Here is a 23,269-nt window from a genome sequence, read left to right on the forward strand (position 1 = left end):
GTAACTTTCACCTTTTTTTTTTATCTAATTCATTCACCCTCTTCATGAGCTCTTGCTTTTCTTTTTTATTGGCACCATGAACATTCTTCGTCCATCCTCTTAAGAACTGATGAAGTCGACGTATCTTATGTTGTCCTCTTTGCATTGGAGTGTTCCCCCTATTTTCATTTCTCCAGAACTTAGCCAATAACTCATAGAAGCCTTCCTGGGTTAACTAACCAAGCTCAAACTTGAACCTATGTTATTTGTTACCATAGGATGCCTTGCCTAAGTCCAGTATAATGGTGTATGATCGGAAATGTCTCCTTTTAGGGGCTCCACAATTACATTAGGATACTTCAATTCTCATTCTATTCTTACCAAAATTATGTCTAATTTTTCATACGTTAGAACTGGCAACGCACTTGCCCAAGTGAATTTTCAGCCTGACAACTCCAGCTCTCTTAGATCTAAATAAATAAGTCACATCTGCAAATACTGATCAACTAGCAAGACAAAACCTGCAGAAATACACGACCACATGTCATACAAGCAACCGAATATATAGAAAACATATAACAACGATCGATCAAAATAAATAAGAGAAGTCATATATATTCTAGATCGCTAACTATAGTAGATAATAAACTTGTTACTTATCAGTTACATCGACATGCAATCTATCCCCTTCTGTGTGACTGCACCCGAACGCTATGAGCATTGCATGATTTGCTTGTTTTTAAAAGCTGGCCAACTGGGCCATATCTACTAGGTTGGCCTGAGGCCAACTACTATAGGCATGGCCCTCGGTCGGACTGTGCCTAGGCCAAGGCCACAGCACGTTGTGCTGGCACGGCATGCCAATGGCCCGACTAGGTACACCGAGGTACGGCCAGCCTAGCATGCTAGGCACTGCTTGGAGCCGTTGGCATGTCGCTGGCTCGGTCAGGCACACAGGTTAACGGGTTAAATGGTGTGTGCTCGGTCTTTTTAACGTATTAACCCCAAAAAATTGAAAATTGTAGCCTTTTTTTTTACCGTTTGGGCTAAAAAATCAATTTTTTTTGCAAAATTCACCATTTTTTACATATAAATAGAGCATCATCCTGCCCTCTCATTCCACACCAGCAACAATATATGCTTCTTATTTTCTACTATTATTCTTGTCTCAAAGTTCTTGAGAATTTACTATAATTTGCTAAAATTAGTTTGAATTGTTGCAAAAAAAATCTGATAAATTTCAACACTGTCATCTTGCTATCTTGAAGAAACCTTGGTGATTTTTTGCATTGATATTCTTTCTTATTTCTTCCATTCTTTGTTTTATTATTGGATTATTTCTCTTTTCTAAATCTAAATATTTGAATTTTTTATGTCTTTTAACATTGATCATGAACGTCGGTGATCATAATGATATGTTCACTGAAAAGAGGGTTAGCCAGCTTCGGAATCGAACCCCATGGATTTCAACATATGCACACTGGAGGAGGTAGCTTATGGGGTTTTCGGGGCTCCTGCAATCGCAAGGTGGCTTTTCTTCCTCGCGGCGGCACCTTTCCCAGCCGGATTTGGAAGCGGACGAAGGGCCACTACTTTGGGGACTGAGGTGGTACGGGCTGCGATGATGATAGGTGCAGGTGCAGCACCTTGCACATTGAGGGGTACGAAAGCTGTCGCGGCGTCAAGAGCCACGTCAGTTGGAGTAGGTGGTGGCCGGTCCGTGTCAGCGTTCCTTCGCGTGGACCGCCGGACGTTGGTTAGTTACACAACGGCGCAACGAGACAACTCGAACTCGAAAACAAAGGAAGGAGGAGAACTGGGGAGGGGGAGCTCGCTGCTCACCTTTCGTTGTTGCCGTCGGAGCTCAACAGCGAGGAGGGCGAAGCCATGACGGTGTCGATCTGATCCATTTGCAGCAAGAGGGGAGGACGGTGGCGGGCCTGTTGCTGCACGGCGTGGGCGGCCGCGTTTCTCTACGTTGAGGGAGTGGAGTCGTGAAGGAGTGGAGCTGTGGAGGACTAGGGCTTTAGGGTTAGGGAAATGAGGATCACAGACTGGATTGGGGAGTTAGGCTCTAAGATCGGGCTAGGTCGGTTAGAGTTAAGTAAATAAAATCTTAATAAAGCAAAACCCATATATATTCAGGGACCCACGGGGAAATAGAGACGGAGGATGGAGAACCATCCTCGCGCCCCGCCAGACCTGATAGGGAAGATTTTTTTTTCCATTAAATCCTCTATGGGACAAAATTGATTTTTTTTCTCTTTCCCTAATAGTGGAATTCTCCGTTGGGAAACAGGGATACAGGCTGTTGACTGACTATGTAGGATAAACAGAGAGTGAACGTTTCAATCCTTGTGGCTTCACCTTTAAGGGAGATTCTGTGGAGTGTAGAGATTGCATCAGTGAGACATAGGTACGTTTGGGTTTGGTTTTGGCTCATGCCTGCCCCCCCCCCCCCCCCCTACAAGTTGGACATGACAATTATTCGACGGCGCAAATGGCTTCCCGCGAGTTCACCAGCTTGGGCGTGAAAAAGAACTAGATGTGGTCGTGAGTGTGAGGACATGCCAACTTGTAGTTATTATCCAAACACGAGCCTGTGTTGTAGTAACCACCAAAGAAAATTGGCAGGGTGACCATTGGTAGCAATCAAAGGGGTTGTTTGATCCTTACCTCCAAGAAGCTATGACCAAAATTTGGCTATCTTAAAAAAATTGGTCGGCCAAATTTTGTTTATAGCGAAGCTAGGCAATATTTTAGCGTCTAAAATGGTCACTCTGATATTTGACCGGTTAAAATTTTAGCTCAGTCTCAAACCAAATATTACTTGTTATGATCAAATTTTGAAATGACTCTAATTCTAAACTCTATTTATTTCAGCTTGTATAATATGGATTATGATCGTAATTTATAAGCTGAAACAAACAGACAGTTTATGTAATTCATATTTTAATATTTCAACTCTCAGATTGTTACACTCCAGTAATCTATCTTCCATCAGTTTTTACAGATTGTACAATTCAACTTATACCATCTATGATTTATAAGCTATTTTTTAAAATCTAAAATAAACCAACTTTTAATACAGTTTAATTTTAGCTTAGTTTTCTAGTGACGAGAACCAAACAACCCAAAGAGCAAGAGTCCAACACAACTCAACTCCACGGTCCACACCTCGCAGCCCACGACGAGAGTTATTCGTTCACGGACGCACCGCCGACATGCCTAATGCGTTGTGGCCGGCCTTCGCCTCGCCCGCAGCCAAACATCGAGCCGCAATTGCCGGTCGGCGGGGTCCAACATCACTTCACCGTCCGTAGAAAACGAGAACCCACGCGCGAGACACTTGCCACTTGCCCTCTTGCAATTGCCACCGGTTTGGATATTTCCTACGCTTGTCAGGTCATGTACACCCGTTGCCTCTTGAGTTGGATGCTAAGGCTAGTTATTTATGTCATATTTATTTTAACTGAAGATTATAAAAAATAGTTCGTAGATTATGAATTATAAAAATTGAATTGTAGATTGTTACAATACAGTGAAAAACGGATTGCTGGATTGTTACCATCTAAGTGTTGGATTGTAACAATCCAGCTTTTACAACCAGCTGTTTGTTTTAGTTTTTAAATTATGATCATAATCCAATTTTTACAATACAGCTGTTTGTTTCAGCTTTTAAATTTTGATCATAAGACAGCTTTTACATCCAAACAAATAGGAGTTAGCATGTACTCTCTTAGCACATTCTACTTTTTTTTACTGAACATCCCTGTTATAGGTGCTAATGCGATTTAAACTAATTAATTTTGTTATTACCTTCTCAGCTGTGCAATTGGGATGTATCGAGCCTTCTCCATTTTGAGCAGCATTCCGTGCTTCCCAAATGTGCCAAATAGTTATAGTGAAGATTGCCTTACCCTCATCTGTGGCTACTGCCAGAAAATCAAAGAGCCACTGCTTGATGAAAACAAATGACTTAAGATTTCGTTTAAGTCCGTATTCGTTCTTCACTTCCTGCCATACCTCACTACTAAATTGGCACATTAATAATGTGTGTTCAATAGTTTCCTCCCGATTACAAAAACAACAAGTATCAGAGGCTGAAATATTCCTCTTCTTAAGTTGTGTACCCGATGGTAACCAATCATGAGCCATTCTCCAAAGAACAACTTACATCTTTGCAGGAGCCTTGATTGTCCAGAGTTGTTGCCACATCTTCTTAACTTCTGTCAGATCTGAACATTCACATTTGCCATTTACACTTAAGTCATTATGAAATCTTTCCATTCTTGTGAAATTATACGCAGATCTAACCGAATATTTACCATTTCTAGCATATGACCATGCAGGGAAATCCTCACAGGATGTATTACCCAAAGGAATTTGTAAAATTTGTTCTACATGAGTCGGATCAAAACATTCTTGCACTAATGACTCATTCCATGTTCTAGTAGCATCATCAATTAGATAGGCCCTGTTTATTTCAGCTGTAGATTGTGAAAAACAGTTTATGGATTGTGGACTGTAAGAAGCTAGATTGTAAAATCTGGATTATAAAAACTGGATTGTGGATTATTACAATCTAGTGAAAGGCAAATTGTTGGATTGTTACAATCTGTGTGTTGGATTGTAACAATCCAGCTTTTCCAACCAGCTGTTTGTTTCAGTTTTTGAATTGTGATCAGAATCCAGCTTTTACAATCTAGCTGTTTGTTTCAGCTTTTGGATTTTGATCACAATCCAGCTTTTATAATCTGAAACAAACAAGGCCATAATTAACTGTCAAAATATCTGGTAGTGTAATGGCAGGTGTAAGTGCTTTGGATTCCTGCACTCAACAGTCCTTTGTTATCCGGATTGTTCTTCCATAACCCACTCTCCATATAACACCCTTCTTATGTAGCTCTGTCATAAACAAGAGGCTCCGCCATATGAAAGAACAATTCTTTGGCTGAACTGCATCTCAGAAATTATTATGAGAAAAGTACCTCCCTTTGATCACCTTAACACAGAGAGTCTGGTACAGTAAGCATTATCCAACATGGTCTTTCTAAGGGCAACTCCAACCGACTCTCTACTTCCCTTTCTATCCTAAACATTAGCAAAAATGGCAAAAAAATAACCTCTCTAACTGATTCCCTATCCAATTCCCTATTTTTAGAACTCTCTATTTACACTTTCTGGCTTCTCGCATCTAGCAAATGGCAGAGATTCTCTATCCACCTGTTGTTGCTCTTGCGAAAGTGAGGAGATGAGAGGGGAGAGAGAGCAGGTGAGGACTGACAGGTGAACACACATTGTAAGAGTAGTTATTACATAAGTACACATGTTGTAAGAGCAGTTATCTCACAAGTACACGTGTTGTAAGAATTTATAAGAGCAGTTACCACACAAGTACACGCATTATAAGAGCAGTTATCATGCAAGCACATACGTTGTAAGAATTTGTAAGAGTAGTTGTCACACAAGCACACGTGTTGTAAGAGCAGTTACCACACAAGTACATATGTTGTAAGAGTAGTTACCACATAAGTATACGTTGTAAGAATTTGTAAGAGCAGTTACCACATAAGCACACGTGTTGTAAGAGCAGTTGAAAATATAGTTGTTGAAAATAACACCGTTTAAATATGAAATAATTATTTGTTAGTTGCAAGATATTAATAAAATAGATGTGAGTAGATTATAGGGAGGCAAATTTAGGGAATCGGTTTGAGCGTGTTGAAAAGTAGGAAAAAAAATATAAATAGGGAATTCTCTATTCAGAGAAATAGGAAACAAAAATAGAAATAGGTTGGAGTTGCTCTAACATTGCTCGGTTAAAAAGCTCCATATCTCTAAATCCAAATCCGCCCATTGCTTTTGGTGTAATTAGCCACTCCTAAGAACGCCAATACATTTTTCTCTTACCATTCTCAATGTCCCACCAATAGTTGGAGATGGTTGATCTATCTTATCACATATTTCAGTGGGATACGAAAGCCATAGATTTTAGCATCACCTCTTTGCCAGCTTTTGATGGTGTGCGATCACTTCACCCTTTCACCACTTCCCATATTCGTTCTGTTAGGAAGTTAAAAGTGCTTGATCTTGACCTTCCGACCCACAATGGCATACCAAGATATGAAAATTGGTGTATCTCTTTGTGAACATTCAACCCCTCTTTACTCTGCTTGATTTGCTCAGGACACTGATCAGGAAAGAGAAGTGCTGATTTCTGATGATTAATGTGTTGGCCTGAACCGTCGCTATACTCTCTGCTTGCCACCATCGCTCGCACTCACTGGCCACTCTACAGGGGATATATGCCACAATCCTGTGCTATCTTCGGCACTTGCCTCTTGCAATACATAATGGCATCTTCACGTTGTAGTACTATGTTTGTTGACTATGTCAGCGTACAATCCCAACCTGCTGGCTTGAGCTGGAGTCGATGTCGAGAGCTTCCTGATCCAAATTGGCTGCAGGAAGCAATTCTCTAGGAAGAATTATTTTATGGCTTAAAGATATTTTATAGTGATTTTCTATAAAAAAATTATAGAATGATTTTATTAGGGAAGTGAATCAGAGAAAGTTGATTTTTCAGTTTCTAACATCTAATTTATTTTAGAAAATTGTTTCCACAAAATTACTCTAAAAATTGAAATCTAAAAAAACTATTTAGCAATTTTTTTACTAATTTCACTCTAAAAATTAATTTGAAAGCTCTACTAAACACGCTCCCAAATATCCCCTTCCCACCACCGTGATTGCTTTCCCCAATTATCGAGTAATTTGTTTTTCATCTTCTTTCCAGTGTCTGAATCGATCTGAATTTTACATGTCGCTGTGTGTCCATGTTCAAGAAAACTCGCGATTCTGAAGTTTGAGTGAGCAAATACCGAGGCAGCGAACTGCGCCGTAATTCCTGTAGATTCACATGCGTACATACTGAGATGCCGATGGAACAAGCCGGTCAGCGCCGGCGCCGCAGAAGGGGAAAAACTCACAGCTCGACCCGTGAATTGTGCAAGCCGGGGACATTCACACTCAATCAAAATATCTCTCTAAAAAACATAACAAAAATCCTATCCTATATAATCATCTCAGCTCATCGGTCAGCAAGCAAGATTCACAAATGAGTTTGGACTCGAAAACCACTTGCCAGTGGTTATACCCTAACTGAAAGGTAGAATTTAGTAAAAATCGGTCAAATTTTATTAATTTTTTATTTTTTAATTTTGAATTTAAGTTTGAATGGTTACGAGGATAAATCGAATCCTGTCACTGTCGGCAAGATGTCATTGACTCGATGAGAGCGCAGGTGGATGCTTCAAAATTTTGCTTGGTAGGTTGCTGTCACTCTGAGGGAGGCTGCTGGCTGCGAGCCACTACTTTCTGAGAGAAAGGAAACAAAAGCTTTCCTCGGCAGCAAGGAGAGCCACTGGCAAGCACATCGCCGTTGGTCACCAGCCAGAACCAAGCTAGCAACAAGGGGAAGCAGTCCAGGAAGGGGCAGCCCGCGGCCGGCCGGCCAGAGGGCGCGCCGCATGCGGCCACTGGGCGGCCATCCGGTCGCTGTCCGACTCGTTCGCGCCGTGACAGCTTTGAGACGGCATCGGCTGCAACTCGCCGAGCGCAGGAACAAGAGGCCCTATCCATGAGGCACCCATGCTCGTGCTCATCAACAAATTCCTCAGGAGCAAGGACAGAGCAGGCAGCGACGGCAAGCAGCAGCACGAGATGCCACCGGAGAGCGAGCACCTGTGCATGCCCGGCTGTGTGCCGGTGCGCGCCAAGCGGGCCGCGGCGGCGACGACGACCGTTACCACGACGGCAAGGACGTCGCGGCACAACTTCGTCAAGGCCGCGGCGTCCGGTCTGCTCGCGGGAGCGCAATTCACCAACCACGAGTCGCTTCCGGCGCTGCCGGAGGCCTACTCTGAGTTCGTGGCCGCGTTCCCGCAGTACGGCACGCTCTCTCGGGCTGATGCCATCAGGGATGAGGAGTACCAGCACCTCGACCGGCACGTGTGCCTGGACTACACCGGCATGAACCTCTTCTCGCACGCGCAGATGAACTCGTCCCTGCCGTCCACGTCCGCGGCACCGCCGGCGTCGTCGGGCGCGTGGCAGCCGCCCTTCTTCGACATCGCGTACAAGTCCACGAGCCTGCGGACGCAAGTGCAATGCGGGGACGGCGCCAAGGGAGCTGCGGGCATCGGCTCGGCTATCAGGAAGCGGATCATGGCGTCGCTCAAGATACTCGAGGACGAGTACAGCATGGTGTGCACGGCGAACCGGACGACCGCGTTCCGGCTCCTGGCGGAGTCCTACTCGTTCCAGTCCGGAAAGCAGCTCCTCGCCGTGTACGACTACGAGAGCGAGGCGGTGGGGGCCATGGCCGAGAGCGCGCGCCGCCGTGGCGCGGACGTGACGTCCGCGAGCTTCGCGTGGCCGAGCATGAGGATCCACGCCGCCGACCTCCGGAAGAAGCTGGCCAGGGGCCGGCGGCGCGGCGGCCGAGGGCTGTTCGTGTTCCCCCTCGCGTCCCGCATGACGGGAGCGAGGTACCAGTACCTGTGGATGCGCGCGGCGCACGAGCAGGGGTGGCACGTGGCGCTGGACGCGTGCGCGCTGGGCACCAAGGACCTCGACACGTTCGGGCTCTCGCTCATCCGCCCCGACTTCATCGTGTGCAACTTCTTCAAGGTGTTCGGCGAGAACCCCTCCGGCTTCGCGGGGCTCTTCGTCAAGAAGTCCAGCCTCGCCGCGCTTGAGCGCTCCGTGATCGCGCGCAGCATCGGCATCGTTAGCATCGTCCCCGCCCGCCGCTGGTCCCTCCGCGAAGGTTACTCCACCGAGCTGGAGCACTCGCTCAGTTTCCCCAAGCTCGCCGAGCCGGCCGCGGACGACGTCGACATCGAAACCACTAGCTCCTTCTCCGGCCCGCTCAGCTCCACCGCCATCACTCGCAGCAGGACTCTGCAGGCCGACGTGACAGACAACGGCGACGCACCGGAGATCCGTGAGGTCGACACGGCAGAGAACGGCGGCGTGTACCCGGATGAACCGAAAGAATCAGCAGAAGATGATGACGAAACAGAGCAGCTGGCCAAGGAAGAAGGCAAGGGTAGCGAGAGCGTGATGGAAGTGGAGTGCAGGGGCCTGGACCACGCGGACGCGCTGGGGCTCATCGCCATCGGCAACCGGCTGCGGTGCATCAGCAACTGGCTGGTGGTGGCCATGCAGAAGCTGCGGCACCCGCACGCGGAGAGTGGGCACCAGCTGGTGCACGTGTACGGGCCGCGCGTCAAGTTCGATCGGGGGCCGTCGCTGGCGTTCAACGTGTTCGACTGGAAGGGCGAGCGGGTGGCGCCGCCGCTGGTGCAGAAGCTCGCCGACCGCCACAACATCTCCCTCACCTGCGGCTTCCTGCGCAACATCTGGTTCTCAGACAAGTACGAGGCTGAGAGGAATGTCCTGGAGCACAGGATCGCCGGCGACGCCGGTGCTTTGAGCGCTGGTGGCAAGAGTAGGAAGGATGCCGGCGGCGACTTGGGGATCTTGGTGGTGAACGCGTCGCTCGGATTCCTGAGCAACTTTGAGGACGCGTACAGGCTGTGGGCATTCGTGGCCAAGTTCTTGGACGCCGACTTCGTGGAGAAGGAGAGGTGGAGGTACACCGCGCTCAACCAGAGGACGGTCGAGGTGTAGTCGTGCAGACGAGTGCAGTGCAGATTGCAGCCGCCAGCTTCAGCTTGACGGTGTGGCATCGTTCAGTTCACTGTTCAGCAGGACTCTTTGGGGATCAGCTCGGCCATGTCGTGTGTGTCGCGCTATTCCTTCCAGCTCCATTCTTTCAGTGTAAACTGTGAAGTGTAGAGTCTGCTTCCCAGATAATATCATTTGGTATACGAAACTAAAAAATTGTTCAAGCACAGTTCAAAGGCATTTCCACAGAACAATCAAATAACAATGATATCAAGCTAGAGAAGACAAGGGTTCCTGTTCAGCTCAACACAAAAATAAGCTGGGGGTATGGGGTGAACAGCTAACAACTTCAGATACAATTATTTGGAAGATGTATAGACTGAGCATTCTAAAATCTAAAGATAAATACACCAAATTGAACAACAATTATTGTTAAAAATGCAATGACCTAACAGCAACTTTCTTATTTTCTTGCCACTACTAGCCATTTGCTATGCCATTGCTGATCTTGAATTTGCCTCCGACGATGCCATCAGCTGCCTTCTTGTCATAGAACCTTCTGTTTCTGTACATGGAATCAACTTTTGTAAGGTACAATGTACCAGACTACCAGGTGGCAACAAGCTTGTGTCTTTGCTTGTCTCAAAATCTTTCAGTGAAAACGGCGAGACAATTTCCGCCCAATCTTACAATCGAAAACGGAATGATTTTTTAAAATCGGAATCGAATATTTTTTGAAATCAGCATCGGAATCGGCATAGCAGTTTTTTGATAGAATTGGTATCAGCTTCGGATATCAGGAGTATATGGGTTTGGATATTATTCGGAGACCAGGCGCCAGTAGAACAATCAAATGCTCTCAAAATATAAAATAATATTGAAATAATTATAAAAAATTCTGGAAAACATATATGTTGTAGAGGATTCTATAATCCAGCTCAAAAAAAAAAAAATTCAACTCCAAATATGATCTGTATGAAACTTGTCTTTTTTTGTTTCTCATTTTACGGATTGTATTTTTTGTCTGAATTTTTTTAAAAGCTAGATCATAGTATTCTTTATAAAAAAAATTAAGAAATTTTCATGATAATTTCGATAATGTTTTGAATTTTGAGAGTAAAAGAATAAAATATTTTTTATTTTTAAACATGTTACCCGTTGGAACGACGACATATTTATTTTTTAAATGGGGTGCTTCTCTCTTGATCGTTAGCCCAATCAAGAGTAGGGATGTGGTCGTCTGCCAATTCTTGCGCAACCCGACGATGGTCGGGGCGCTATCCACACTCGCCGCCATACGCAACGCAGGGTTGGGTGCCCTCGCCGTCTTCTTCCCCTATGGCGGCAGGCCCGTCCTGGGGAAGGCACCTCCTTCTATTTATGTATATGATGTTATATTTAGTATTTTACTAGCTTTATGAGTTCGTAATAAACTAAGTTTAATTATGTGTATTAAGTCTAGTTATTATGTGAATTTGTACCAAGTATAACATGTGAGTTTATGAAGTTTTGATGAACTAAGTTATGTTATTTATTATTCAAGTGATTAAGTGTATGACTATATTATCTCAGCTATTGCGTAGTAACTAACTAGTATGAATATGCTCTTTGCTTTTGTTATAGTCTTAGATACAATTTGAGATGTCTTTTATGCTCCGGTAAATATTCGTCGGCCGTATTCGTTTTTGATTTATATTTGTTCTGTATTTGTTTCTAATATTATCCATGATCATATTTGTATATGAACTATCCGTATTTGAACGTTTCCGATAAAAAAATACGGTCAAATATAATGAACGTTTCCGAGTCTTGTTCTGACCAATTTTGAGCTATTTTCACCCCTATCCATAACAGTGCTCCATTAGCTTCAGTGTCTTCACGAACTTGTCAGATGATGTCTAGTACAACCAAGGAAACAAGTTAGCCTGTTGTATAAAAATTACTGGCAAGGTTGAAAGAATTAGTGAAGCATTTGTTACCTTCGTGGAGGCCGTTGTTACGTGCCGAAGGCCGTTGTTACGTGCTGATATAGGTAAGGAAATCACGGCAACAATACACACTCATTAGGTTCGGTTACATTCAAAAGCTATGCCTTCTATATCTCTAGCTTATACAAATTTGATTTTATCTATGAACATGAACTGAACCAAACACAAACAGAGATACATTAGGAAGATTATCTCCAATATTTTCTCCAATCATAACTTATCTAGATTGAGATTGTGCTTAAATTCTTCCAAGCTTGGAGTTGACAAAGGCTTGTAAAAACATCGGCTACTTGATCACCTGTTGGAATAAACTGAATGTCTAGCAGTTTCTGTACGACCCTTTCTGATAAAGTGATAATTCACTTCAAAGTGTTTAGTTCTTGCATAAAACACATGATTCACAGAAAGATAAGTAGCACCAATATTGTCACACCATAACCGAGCAGTGGCAGGAGATTTAATACCCAATTCATCCAGTAGTGTATGAACTCACATAACCTCAGTTGTTGCATTAGCCAACACTTTATATTCAGCTTCAATACTTGAGCATGACATTGTGGCATGTTGTGCACTTCAAGATATAAGATTTGTTCCAAAAAATACTGCAAAACCACTATTAAGCCTTCTATCATCTGAACAGCCAGCCCAATTTATATCAGAGAAAGCACTAACCAACATAGAAGATGACTGATAAATTTTCAATCCTATACCTAGAGTAAATCTTAAATATCTCAGAATCCTCTTAACTGCAGTCTAGTGCAAGATAGTAGGAGAATACAAATATTGACATACTTTATTAACAGGAAAAATAATATCAGGTCGAGTCAAAGTTAAATACTATAAAGCTCCAATGATACTTCTATATTGTGTTGCATCCTCAGGTCCTAGTGCTTCTCCTTTACGTTCTGTGAATCTTTAGGTGACGGAGAGAGGTGTAGTAACATACTTGCAATTTACCATCCCTACATGCTTTAAAAGATCCATAGTATATTTTTATTGTGTCAATAAAATATTTCCACGTACCTTATTTACTTCAATTCCTATAAAATCACCAAGATCTTTGAGTGCAAATTCGGTTTGGAGATCACTAATGAGTACCATTATATCTTCTTGTGATGAGAATACAATAATTATATCATCAACATATATTAATAGGAATATAATAACTTTACCTTTGTTATAGAAGAATAGAGATGTGTCGGACTTTGAAGCATGAAATCCCAGATCTTAAAGTTTTGTGCTTAACCATGAATACTTAGCATGTGGTGCCTGTTTCAAACCATAAAGAACTTAATCTAATTTACAGACATAATATGGTACTGACTTATCTTCATAACATGGGGGCGACCTCATGAACACTTCCTCCTCTAGAACACCATGGAGAAACGCGTTCTGCACATCTAGTTAGCGACGACTCCATCCCTTAGAGACTGCAACAGACAACACTAACTTGATGGTAGCAGCTTTAACAATCGGACTAAAAGTGTCTTCATAATCGATACCATAATGTTGTTTAAAGCCTTTAGCAACAAGTCTTGCCTTATACCTGTCAATCATACCACCAGCCTTACGTTTTATTTTATAAAACCATTAATAATCAATAATATTTCTATCTTATTCTGGTGGTACAAGATGACAACTTCGATTCTTGATAAGAGCACTATACTCATGATTCATAGCACCTTTCCAAGAAGTATTATTTAAAGCTTCATGCAGATTCTATGGTTCTCCTGTTGTGGTTAAGCATCCATACCTGATAGTCCCATCTGTGTAGACTTTAGATTTCCGAATACCACTTTGTAGACTGGTGCGTGGACGTGTTGGAGATGGAGCAAATGGATTAGCAGCCATGCGTGCAGTGGATCCCGTAGCCTCCCCTACACGCACAGGCTCTGGCTCCAAGGTCGGCAGGGGGAGCGTACCTACCATAGGAGACGATGTGATACATTCGTGTAGCGTGGCGCTCGGAGATGAACTGAGGCCGAACGCGAGCACCGGGTCGGAGACAGGGGCGACAGCCATACTGGGACCTGACGCTAACTCCATGAAGGATTGATTGGCAGCTCCTGGCAAACTTGATGACTCATGGGAATTGATGGGATCCTCCTCACAGATCGATGTACTGGGCAAAAACTCCTCTATCTGCATAAGATCATGACATTCTCCTCCTTCTTGCAAACTTCTGCACCTCCTTCAAGATTAGTATGAGTATTAATCATTGGATTATCTATTGATGCACCCCTAGATTTTGACGCAGAATTAGGAGGAAAAAGCAGAACTTCAGACCAAAGAGGGGTTCCTTCATTAGGGTGAAGTTTGGAGAACGGAAAAATAGTCTCATCAAAGATAACATCTCTGGAAATATAGATGCGACCAGTTGTAACATTAAGGCACTTAAACCCTTTATGAAGATTGATATATCCAAGGAAAACACATTGTTTTCACCAGAATTGGAGTTTGCGAGAATTATCCGGATGTAGGTTGGGCCAGGAAGCACACCCAAACATACACAAACATGAGTAATTTGGTTTTTCCTTGAATAGCTTTTCTAGGGAAGTAGCAAACTGGAGGATCTTACCGAGAGTACGATTGATGAGGTATGTAGCAGCAAGAAAAAGCTTCATCCCAAAACTTCAAAGGCATGGATGCATGGGCAAGAAGGGAAAGCCATACTTCTACTATGTGATGATGTTTATGTTCAGCTGAGCCTTTCTGTTTATGGGAGTGAGGACATGAAACTTGGTGAGTTATGCTGACTTGTTGGAAGAAGGAATTCAACTTCTCATATTTTCCTTCCCAATCAGTTTGTATAGCAATAATTTTCCTACTAAATAGTCTCTCAACAAGATTATGAAATTCATGAAATTTCTGGAAGACCTCATATTTATATTTAAGCAAATAAATCCAAGTAAACTTGATGTAATCATCAATGAAGCTAACATAGCGTTTCTTTCTTCCAAAAGAATCAAGAGAAGGACCTCAAACATATGAGAAAATAAGCTCTAAAGGAGCACTAGACAAGCTAAAAGGTTTAGGATAAAGTAATTGATAACTCTTAGTCCGTTGACAGGCATCACAGGTAGACTCTTTATTGATCTCACCATGGCAATGGAGATTATATTCACTAACAATACGTTGGACAATGGAATATGAAGTATGACCTAAACAGTTGTGCCATCTTGCCCAGGTGGGCTTGACAGCACTCAGCACTTGCCTTCTTGGTTCTATTGGATTGGAAGAAAGAGGTGGAGGTCGCCTTCACACTTGCCGTGAAAAATGATTTTCTTTGTTGTCTGATCCTTAATGAAGAAAAAATCAGGGTGAAATTCAAGGAAAGCTTTATTGTCAATAGTAAGGTGATGAACAGAAATAAGGTTCTTAGCAGCTTTAGGAGCATGAAGAACATTGTTTCGATAAATATTACGATTAGGAGTGTGAACAATAACATGTCCAATATGATCAATATTCATACCTGCACCACTTGTCATTTTTATCTGATCCTTGCCTGCATATCTGTCATGAACAACCAGCTTATCTAGTTCGCTGGTGATGTAATCTATGGCATCTGAGTCGGTGTACCATTTTGTATCAACTTGATAGGAATTTGTCACCACACATGCACTTCTTTCTTCAGAGACAGTCTTGATCAAAATGATGGCAACAATTTGCAGTAGTATGACTGCCCTTGTGACATACTCCCTCCGATTGCAAATGTAGGTCATTTTAGACTTATGCACAAGGATTAAGAAAGTAGATCAAATGACCTTGTTGCCTATTATTTATTCTGCATTAGAAAAGATAACTCATTCATTCATGAGAATGATAGCATTTATTAAACAAGGGCAAGAATGGAACAAAAGAGAAAAAAGTGCATATAAGTTTGAGAATAACTTATATTTAGAGAATAGTTGAGGAGACTAAAACGACCTACATTTGCAATCAGAGGGAGTATTTGGTAGCTAGGGCGTTGGGTACTGTTGCCTTCATTGTTGTTGGAGTTGGGCCGCCCACCATTATTAGAATAGTTGTTTCTATTTCAGCCAGGACTACGCCCACATCCACCTCGGCTGTGGCTATTGAAACCACCACGGCCACCACACGATGCAGCCATCACAGGATGCAGCATTGACCGAAGACTGAGAGCTTCCCTAGAGAATATCCATCCGAGTTTCAAAACTTAATAACTACGTGTACAATTCACTTACAGTGATTGGTTCAACTCGTGCGATGATGGCAGACACAACTGGATTGAATTCGATGTCGAGTCCAGTGAGGATATATGAGACCATCTCTTCACCATCCAGCGGCTTGCCAGAGGACACCATCTCATCTCCTAGCGCCTTCATCTTCCTGACATACTCAGCAAAAGACATATTGCCTTTTTGAGTTGTCACCAACGCTATGTAGGTATTGACTGACCATGCACACGTTTGAGAAGCGAACATATCTTTGATTGCTCGCCATGTTTGAGTTGTCGTCTTCATGGTCACTACTTGTGTAAGAACCTATCTGGACAAAGAGGATAGCAAGTAGTTAAGCACTTGTTGATTCAAGGCTATCCATCGTGTGTACGCAAGATTCTGCGCCTTGATTATCTTCTCTCCTTGCTGAACGTCGATTTCTTTAGAGGGCATGACTTTAGATCCATCGAGCAGGCCCTTTAGCTGCACACCACACACAGTTGGGAGCACTAGAGACTCCATAGGGCATGGTTATTATTGGTGAGATTCTTTGTAACCGGATGACCGAGTAGAGTGGGCGCAGTCAGGCCAGAAATGGAGGATGATGAGGATTCAACGGTCGCCATAGATGCATCAGGTAGAGGAGGTGGCTCTGTGTACCATGAAAGAATTGGTGAAGCGTTTGTTACCTCTGTAGAGGCCGCTGTTACGTGTTGATATAGGTCGGGAAATCACGGCAAGAATACGCACGTATCAGGTTCGGTTACATTCAAAAGATATGCCTTTTATATCTCTAGCCTATACAGATTTGATTCTATCTATGAATATAAACCAAACAAAATACAAATGGACATACATTAGGAAGTTTATCTCTAACAAAGAGAACTATTCAGGTGATGAAATCAACGTTGGGAACAAGTTGCTCATACAATCTATTTCCTTTACTGCATTCAAGAGGAAGGGTGAGTCATAGGCGTGTTTGTTTGTGTGTGCTTCAGAGTTGAGCACCCCCATGAACATGGTGGATGATATCGGAGCTCTCCTCTTGTCCCTCCCATCCCGTGGAACCGCCCTTTGAGATTTGCGACTCCCGAAGAGCTATGGTTGTCCCATGCTGGCTAAGCTAGAATGGGCGATCATGATTCAGGAGGAAGGAATTTTTTTTTACTTCCACTAGACCCATGTATTATGTTCAAATATTAATCGGCTGGGATTTGTGTTTTGAGCACCTTCTGCCCCAAACTCCACTGAGTTCCCTCTCTAGGTTTGAGTTAGGGTTTGAGTCCGTTTCATGTGTGAGAGTTCCCTCTCTAGACCAGAGGGACGATCTAGTGTGCCAGTAGACCAACAATGTATGACCTCGATTTTGGGTTCCCTCTATGCTTCTTGTATCAGTCTTTAGATCAATAGCTAATACGTATAGATTACAACATAATAGCATCAAGTCATACATTTAATTACAATATCTCCATAGAGATTAAGAATACAAGCTCTCAAACCTAAGATACATTACAACAGTGGTCAACAAACCACAAAAGAAAATAAACAGTGGAAAAAAACGTTATAGCCCATCGCCTACAAGCAACTTAGGTGCGGGCGCAACCTTAGTCTTCTTGTTCATCATCTTCATTCTAAGTGTAGTCATAATCTGACTCTCCATCTAAAAGTAGCAAGAATGAGTATGGAAGGTATTCAACAAGCCCTAACACTACTTAAAGGGTTGATAGATGCATAAGGAGAGTAAACAAGGATTGAAGCCATAAGGCTATTGTTTAAGCGAAAAGCCAGTTTTATATGCAAAGTGAATTAGGTGTAACCCACAATTCAAAATAGTTGTATAAAGCCAGTTGATCATATTAAAAGGAGGGTGTTGGCTCTATGGGAAAACTATCATTCCTTCATAGTTCCCATTTTTAAGATAGTCAACACCAGTTCACAACTCCACGTCGGTATTCTTCTAAAACATGGGCTCACACAGCCCACTCACACATCAAGAAATACACACACACCAAAGCTAACCATTGTGAGTGAACTTTTGTATGTCTATGATCGTGGATGCAACTATTCGAATAGATTTACACTCTGGGAGGTGTGTAACTTTACCCATAATATATACTCACCCTTCATCCAAACGGTTTGGTGGAGCGAATCATAAGAAGGCATGCCATCTCTCAGATCACCAGGGATTTCTGATCATCCTCGATCCTTAGCAAGGCTAGAAGTCTCACTTTGGATGCCCTTGTACTTGCTCCTAGTCTCTGAACCCATTGTTCATGGTGGCAATCAAGCTAACTAAACGTCCAAGGGGCCAAACCCTTTCCCACTTAGGGCATGTGGTTGCTCAGATATTGCTAGGTAGGATATCACAATAATTCAGTCCTTAAGTAGCCATGGCAAGCAACTCTATATCAACAATCCTTCCCCGAGATCTTGCTCCCATATAGTACCCTGCCCAGAGGGCTACCTCGCTCACCCCACCAAAATAGGTTTTTTGATCAAATTTTCATTAACATCAATCCCACTATTTGTACCCAAACACACCACCACCAAACACCACACCACACCTCACACATTTGCAAAAGCATGATTGATATAAAATGAATAAATACTCTCTGTAGAGAGGTTAAACATCTCTAAAGAGAATTGAGGAGTAGTCTAAGCATACTAGTATCAAGGCAACATCTAAGTATTATTATATTTATTGTTGAATTATCCTATGTTTATCATAGCATGTGGCATTTTAATTGTCAAGGTATGTCTCAAACAATTAGGATATAACTAATATAGTATTTTTAAGTAAAAACATAGCATGCACCATAATAATCAAGTTTTAATGTTGTCATGTTAATTATTTAAAAACATTGGTTCAACATAATCAAGGAATTAGGAGTTACCTTTTCCGAAGTCTTCATCAAGGTCTTCTTCTTGTTAACCTTTCTCATAGTTCAGGTTCTTCCTTGAATAGATTTTGTCCTTCAGTCCCTTTCACTCCAAATGATTCTTTGAGCTTCTTCTAGATTACACAATCTATCACCAATAAACAAAGAAACAACGGAGGAACAAAACTAACACAAAGCCAAAAGGAAACCAAATAAACACAAAAACAAAGAAGTAAACATCGAGACTAGCATAATGGTTTAGGCATCGAGTTCTATAGGGGTAGCTCTAATGTTAGCTACTACTATGTGAATATGTAGTATGAAGACTAGGTATTGATTATCTAGTGAAAACCATATCAAGTTATTATCTTACACTACTATATAAATCTTAAGAGAAAATCTTATCAAATCATTATAACTAACTAGATTTGATTCTACTAGGTAACTAGGGTTGTGGGGCTACTAGAGTTCACTATGTGTCAGTGAGTGCACGTGTGGTGGTATGTTATTAACAATCTAGGGTTAACCTTCTAATTAGGGTTATCGATCTTAATCATCTTGTTTCTAAGTTTATTACTACATAATTAATTACTAACTAAATTATTATTAAAATATACTAAGATTACTTTTAAAGCCTAAACAAGATTAAACAAATTAATTACCCTACAAGGTTTAATTTTATGCAAGAGAGATTAGATTGAAATTATGCATTGTTTGTTTAATCCAGCAACTATTTCTACTAAGATTAAACAAACAAATTAGATTCAAATTTAAATCTAACAACAAGAGAAACAAACTCAAGCAAAACCAGAAAACGACATGAACCTATCTATGCATTGTTTGTTTTAGGGAAGGGTTTAATTTTGAAATGAGGTTAATTCACACATCTCAATTTTAACCTAATCCAATTTCAAACTAGTTCTATTTAAAAACTTTAATTTTAGTAAATTTTACTATGTTGAAAAAGAAGCAAAACACATGGTGTTACAAGCAAGGCGACAGGAGGTGTACATGTGCAACAAGTCCAGGGAGTTGCCTAGAGCGATGAGGAGTGAGTAAGCAGTGGACGGTGGTGGTAGCCCTCATATATGAGGAAGGTGACTGTCGAAGGATTAACTCCAGTCGTAGGGATCCCGAGAGACCTCTTTTTAGAGATTCGGCCGGGGGGATGATCCTGAATACATTCGTCGGAGAAATAAATGGGAATGAATGCAACGGCCGGTGGTGGGGGTGTTGACCTAGTGCAAGAAGAAGTAAATGCACCGGAATTTAGACAGGTTCGGGCCGCACGGGGGCGTAATACCCTACTCCTGTATGGATGCTATAACTGTCCTGAGGAAGTCCCTCAAGGATGTTGATGGTTACAAGAATCTTGATCTATCTAAGAGCCTAGGGCTCCTTGTTCTTCGGCTGGGACAGGGTTCAGCCCTCCTCACAGTGTTTCTCTTGCGCTGTGTTCTTGTCTATCCGTTGCCTCTAACCGTCTTCTTCAGCTATCTTTTTCATCTCTTGTTTTTCGTATATCCTGCTTCTGTGTCGCCGGCTGCTTTAAGTACCCGCCGGCAGCAACGTGCCCCGAACGGAAGGGGGGGGGGGCACGAGTTCCGAGACATCATAAATGGAAAGGGCGTCATCATTTCCTCTGGACGAAGTGACCGGGGCTGGAAAATGCGTCGCACGCCCGGTCGTCCGTCACAATAAATGCCCTGGCAACGGGCGCCGTGGAGAAGGCCCACCGGGCAGCCGCAGGGCAGCCCGGCGTGCCCGTCCTGTCTTGTTTCCCTACCACAGCAGCGCGGCAGACGGAACGCCTTGGTCCTTACGACGTTATCTAAGACAGGCCGAATGGCACGGGACGGGACTCGTGCAATTAATAACCCCACGCCTCTCTGCCAGAACATGGCAGGAACTGACGCTGAGCGCGGCGGGAGCAGTTGAAGGTGATAGGCCACGCACGCTCATTAAATGCGGCATCGGGCCTTTGACTGGTTGACACCTCATCGGTGGGCCCCTCGGGGGCCTTTCTGGGTTGTCGGGGTACCGAGTGCTCAGGGGTACTGTTCACCTCCCCGAGCACTCTCTCCCGAGAATGCTTTCCTTGTCCTCGGGGTACCGAGTGCTCGGGGGTACTGTTCACCTCCCCCGAGCACTCTCTCCCGGGCACACTTGTATGGATCCTAGGGGAACCGAGTGCTCGGAGGTTGCCGCACGCAGCCCCGAGCACTCTCTCCCGAAACTTAGCTCTTCTGGTCGTCAGGGGACTAGGGTGCTCGAGGGTGACTGTACACTCCCCCGAGCACTTTCTTCCTGGTACTTGGATTCCGTGGATCATCGGGGATCTGGGGTACTCAGGGGCCACTGACTGTGGCCCCGAGCGCCTTCTCCCGGGACTTGATCTTTTCTCATCTTGCAGGAGAGACCCCGCGGGATAGCGCCATGTGGCGGAAGGCTGGCCTGGCCTCGGGATTCGAGGACCCCCGGTTCCTGATACACCGACAGTGACACATGGGGCAACAAAGGAGAGGAAAAAGGTCGTAGTAGAAGGCACGTGGTGAGGCTAGGAAAGGTGGCAGAGGAGTGGGGCGCAATCCGAAACAATTGAAAGACGGGTATATCTAAACCATTCGACAATCATCGAACAACAAGGGACTGATGAATTTGGATAGAAATCGTGCGATCATTAGCAATGAATCCAATTACCATTTAACGATAACGAGTATTCATAACAAGGGACAGATGAAGCATTTTTGAAATAGAAAAAGGTTACATGAAAAAGAGGGTAGAACACGGCTTCTGCGACGTTGACTCCTGGCAGGAGACAGTACGATATATGCCATTTGAAAATAAATCAATGAATTATAAAGCAAGAAAGTTCAGAAGTTCTCGTTAAGCAGTTGACAATACTACCACCGTCAGAAGTGTCTAAAAACATGCATATCTCTTCCTTTTTTATGATGTGCAGTACAACAATTCAAATTCTACAATTATTTCTTGCATGCATTATTTGATAGCTAGAGTGATTTAGTCTTGTTTGGTACAGGTCAAGTCGTGGCACATTGATAGTGCAGGTTCTAGCCTTCTAAAATACAAGGTCACAAACAAAATAGCATACTTTTCGAATTGCTGGAATAAGTTAACTATGGCCGGTTGAGATGTTAAGCCCAGCTGATGCCCGTTAGACGTATTTGGCATTTGGCCCAATGTGTTCATGCAACTTGCGAGACAGGATTGACGTGGTCTCATTTCTCTCTCACTTGATGCTTCTGGTTTCCCTTTTCACTCTTGATGATCTCTAGTGGTTTCTTATTGTAGATGAACTACGTACCACTATACCATAGTATTTTTTTTACATGAACTAGGTAGTGTACATTGATATACTCCCTCTGGTAATAAAAACATGACTTTTTGAACAAGGTTTGGTCAATTTAGAAACATTACAATTATATGTGTAGATTTGTCTTAAAAATATTTTTATAATATCACAAATGTATTAGATTTTATAAACATATGATAATAGAAAATAGTGATCAAATCTAGGTATTGGAATCATTTCTTGTCCAAAATGTTATGTATTATAACTGGAGGGAATATATGAAACAGTCAAAAACACCTCTTGTAAGGGTTTTTTGGGTTTTTGAACTCCAAGTAAGCTATGCATTGCAATTTCCAAATATATCCTGAATTAAACAATGCCAAAAAGAAACTATTCTTTGCTAAAAAAAGAAGAAGAAAATAAACTACTCTTCTATGTGTGTAGACAGTAGACATGATCTTTGTCCATCCATAGACAACTCCTTGTTTTGCTAAAGCTTAATCATCGACAAACAATTCTTGGTCACTAAAATAAGATAAATACACTCCATAAGTATGGGTACACTCTTTGTACCCATAGCAAATTAAGCATTCGGCCATAGCCAGAGAGCTATCATTCAAGGCACGCGACCTCCTCTGCACAGTGGATCCCTCGCGATCTCTCTGGATAAATGGGCCCAGATCCCCGTTACAGGCAGGTGATCCTCACTTTTCGCATTGGACCCAGCTAGGCCAATTCGGGTCCCAACGCCTCGGCCCCGCTCCGGATCCCATGCTCCCATGTGCACGCTACAAGAACCTTAGCCTCCACTTATCTTTCGACGCGTGCCTCCACTCCCTTGTGTCGGTGGGCCCCATCTTGGCCACCACAGCCCCACTAACTCCACGTGGGGCCACCTGTCATAACTATTTTATAAATTGATCCAGTATGCCATAAAGGCATGGGTGCGAGTAGACGGGAAGGTCACGCACGAATGCCGGCCATGTTAAGGCCACCTTTAGTTATTTTAAAATTTTATTTTTTATTTTTATCTCTACCAACAACTCTATTTCTTACATTTTATTATTCTACTCATCTCTTTATATCCATGATCAAGCAGTGATGTAGCTCCCTCACCTGCCGCAGTTTTAATGTGTCTCCTCCTTGTTTCTCCATAGCGCACGATGCCTGAGTTGTTGGAGAGCGATGCGGGATGTTGGGAAACAAATGACGGGGCGGTGGAGGAAACAAATG

The 23,269-nt window shown here is 43.0% G+C and overlaps 1 protein-coding gene and 1 non-coding gene across 2 annotated transcripts; one reads left to right on the plus strand and one right to left on the minus strand.

Annotated features, from left to right (window-relative positions):
• Nucleotides 1-7,299: 7,299 nt before the first annotated feature.
• LOC133899040 (uncharacterized) lies at nucleotides 7,300-10,189 on the plus strand. Its single transcript, XM_062339939.1, has one exon. It carries the CDS (start codon nucleotides 7,633-7,635, stop codon nucleotides 9,676-9,678), a length of 2,046 nt encoding a protein of 681 aa, XP_062195923.1. The 5' UTR covers nucleotides 7,300-7,632; the 3' UTR covers nucleotides 9,679-10,189.
• Nucleotides 10,190-15,831: 5,642 nt separating this feature from the next.
• On the minus strand, nucleotides 15,832-15,970 carry LOC133899833 (small nucleolar RNA Z247). Its single transcript, XR_009906441.1, has one exon. It is a non-coding gene; the product is annotated as a small nucleolar RNA Z247 (small nucleolar RNA).
• Between the last annotated feature and the right edge of the window lie 7,299 nt (nucleotides 15,971-23,269).

The sequence above is a fragment of the Phragmites australis genome, chromosome 18 (genome assembly GCF_958298935.1).
Source record: "Phragmites australis chromosome 18, lpPhrAust1.1, whole genome shotgun sequence".
Classification (NCBI taxonomy): domain Eukaryota; kingdom Viridiplantae; phylum Streptophyta; class Magnoliopsida; order Poales; family Poaceae; genus Phragmites; species Phragmites australis.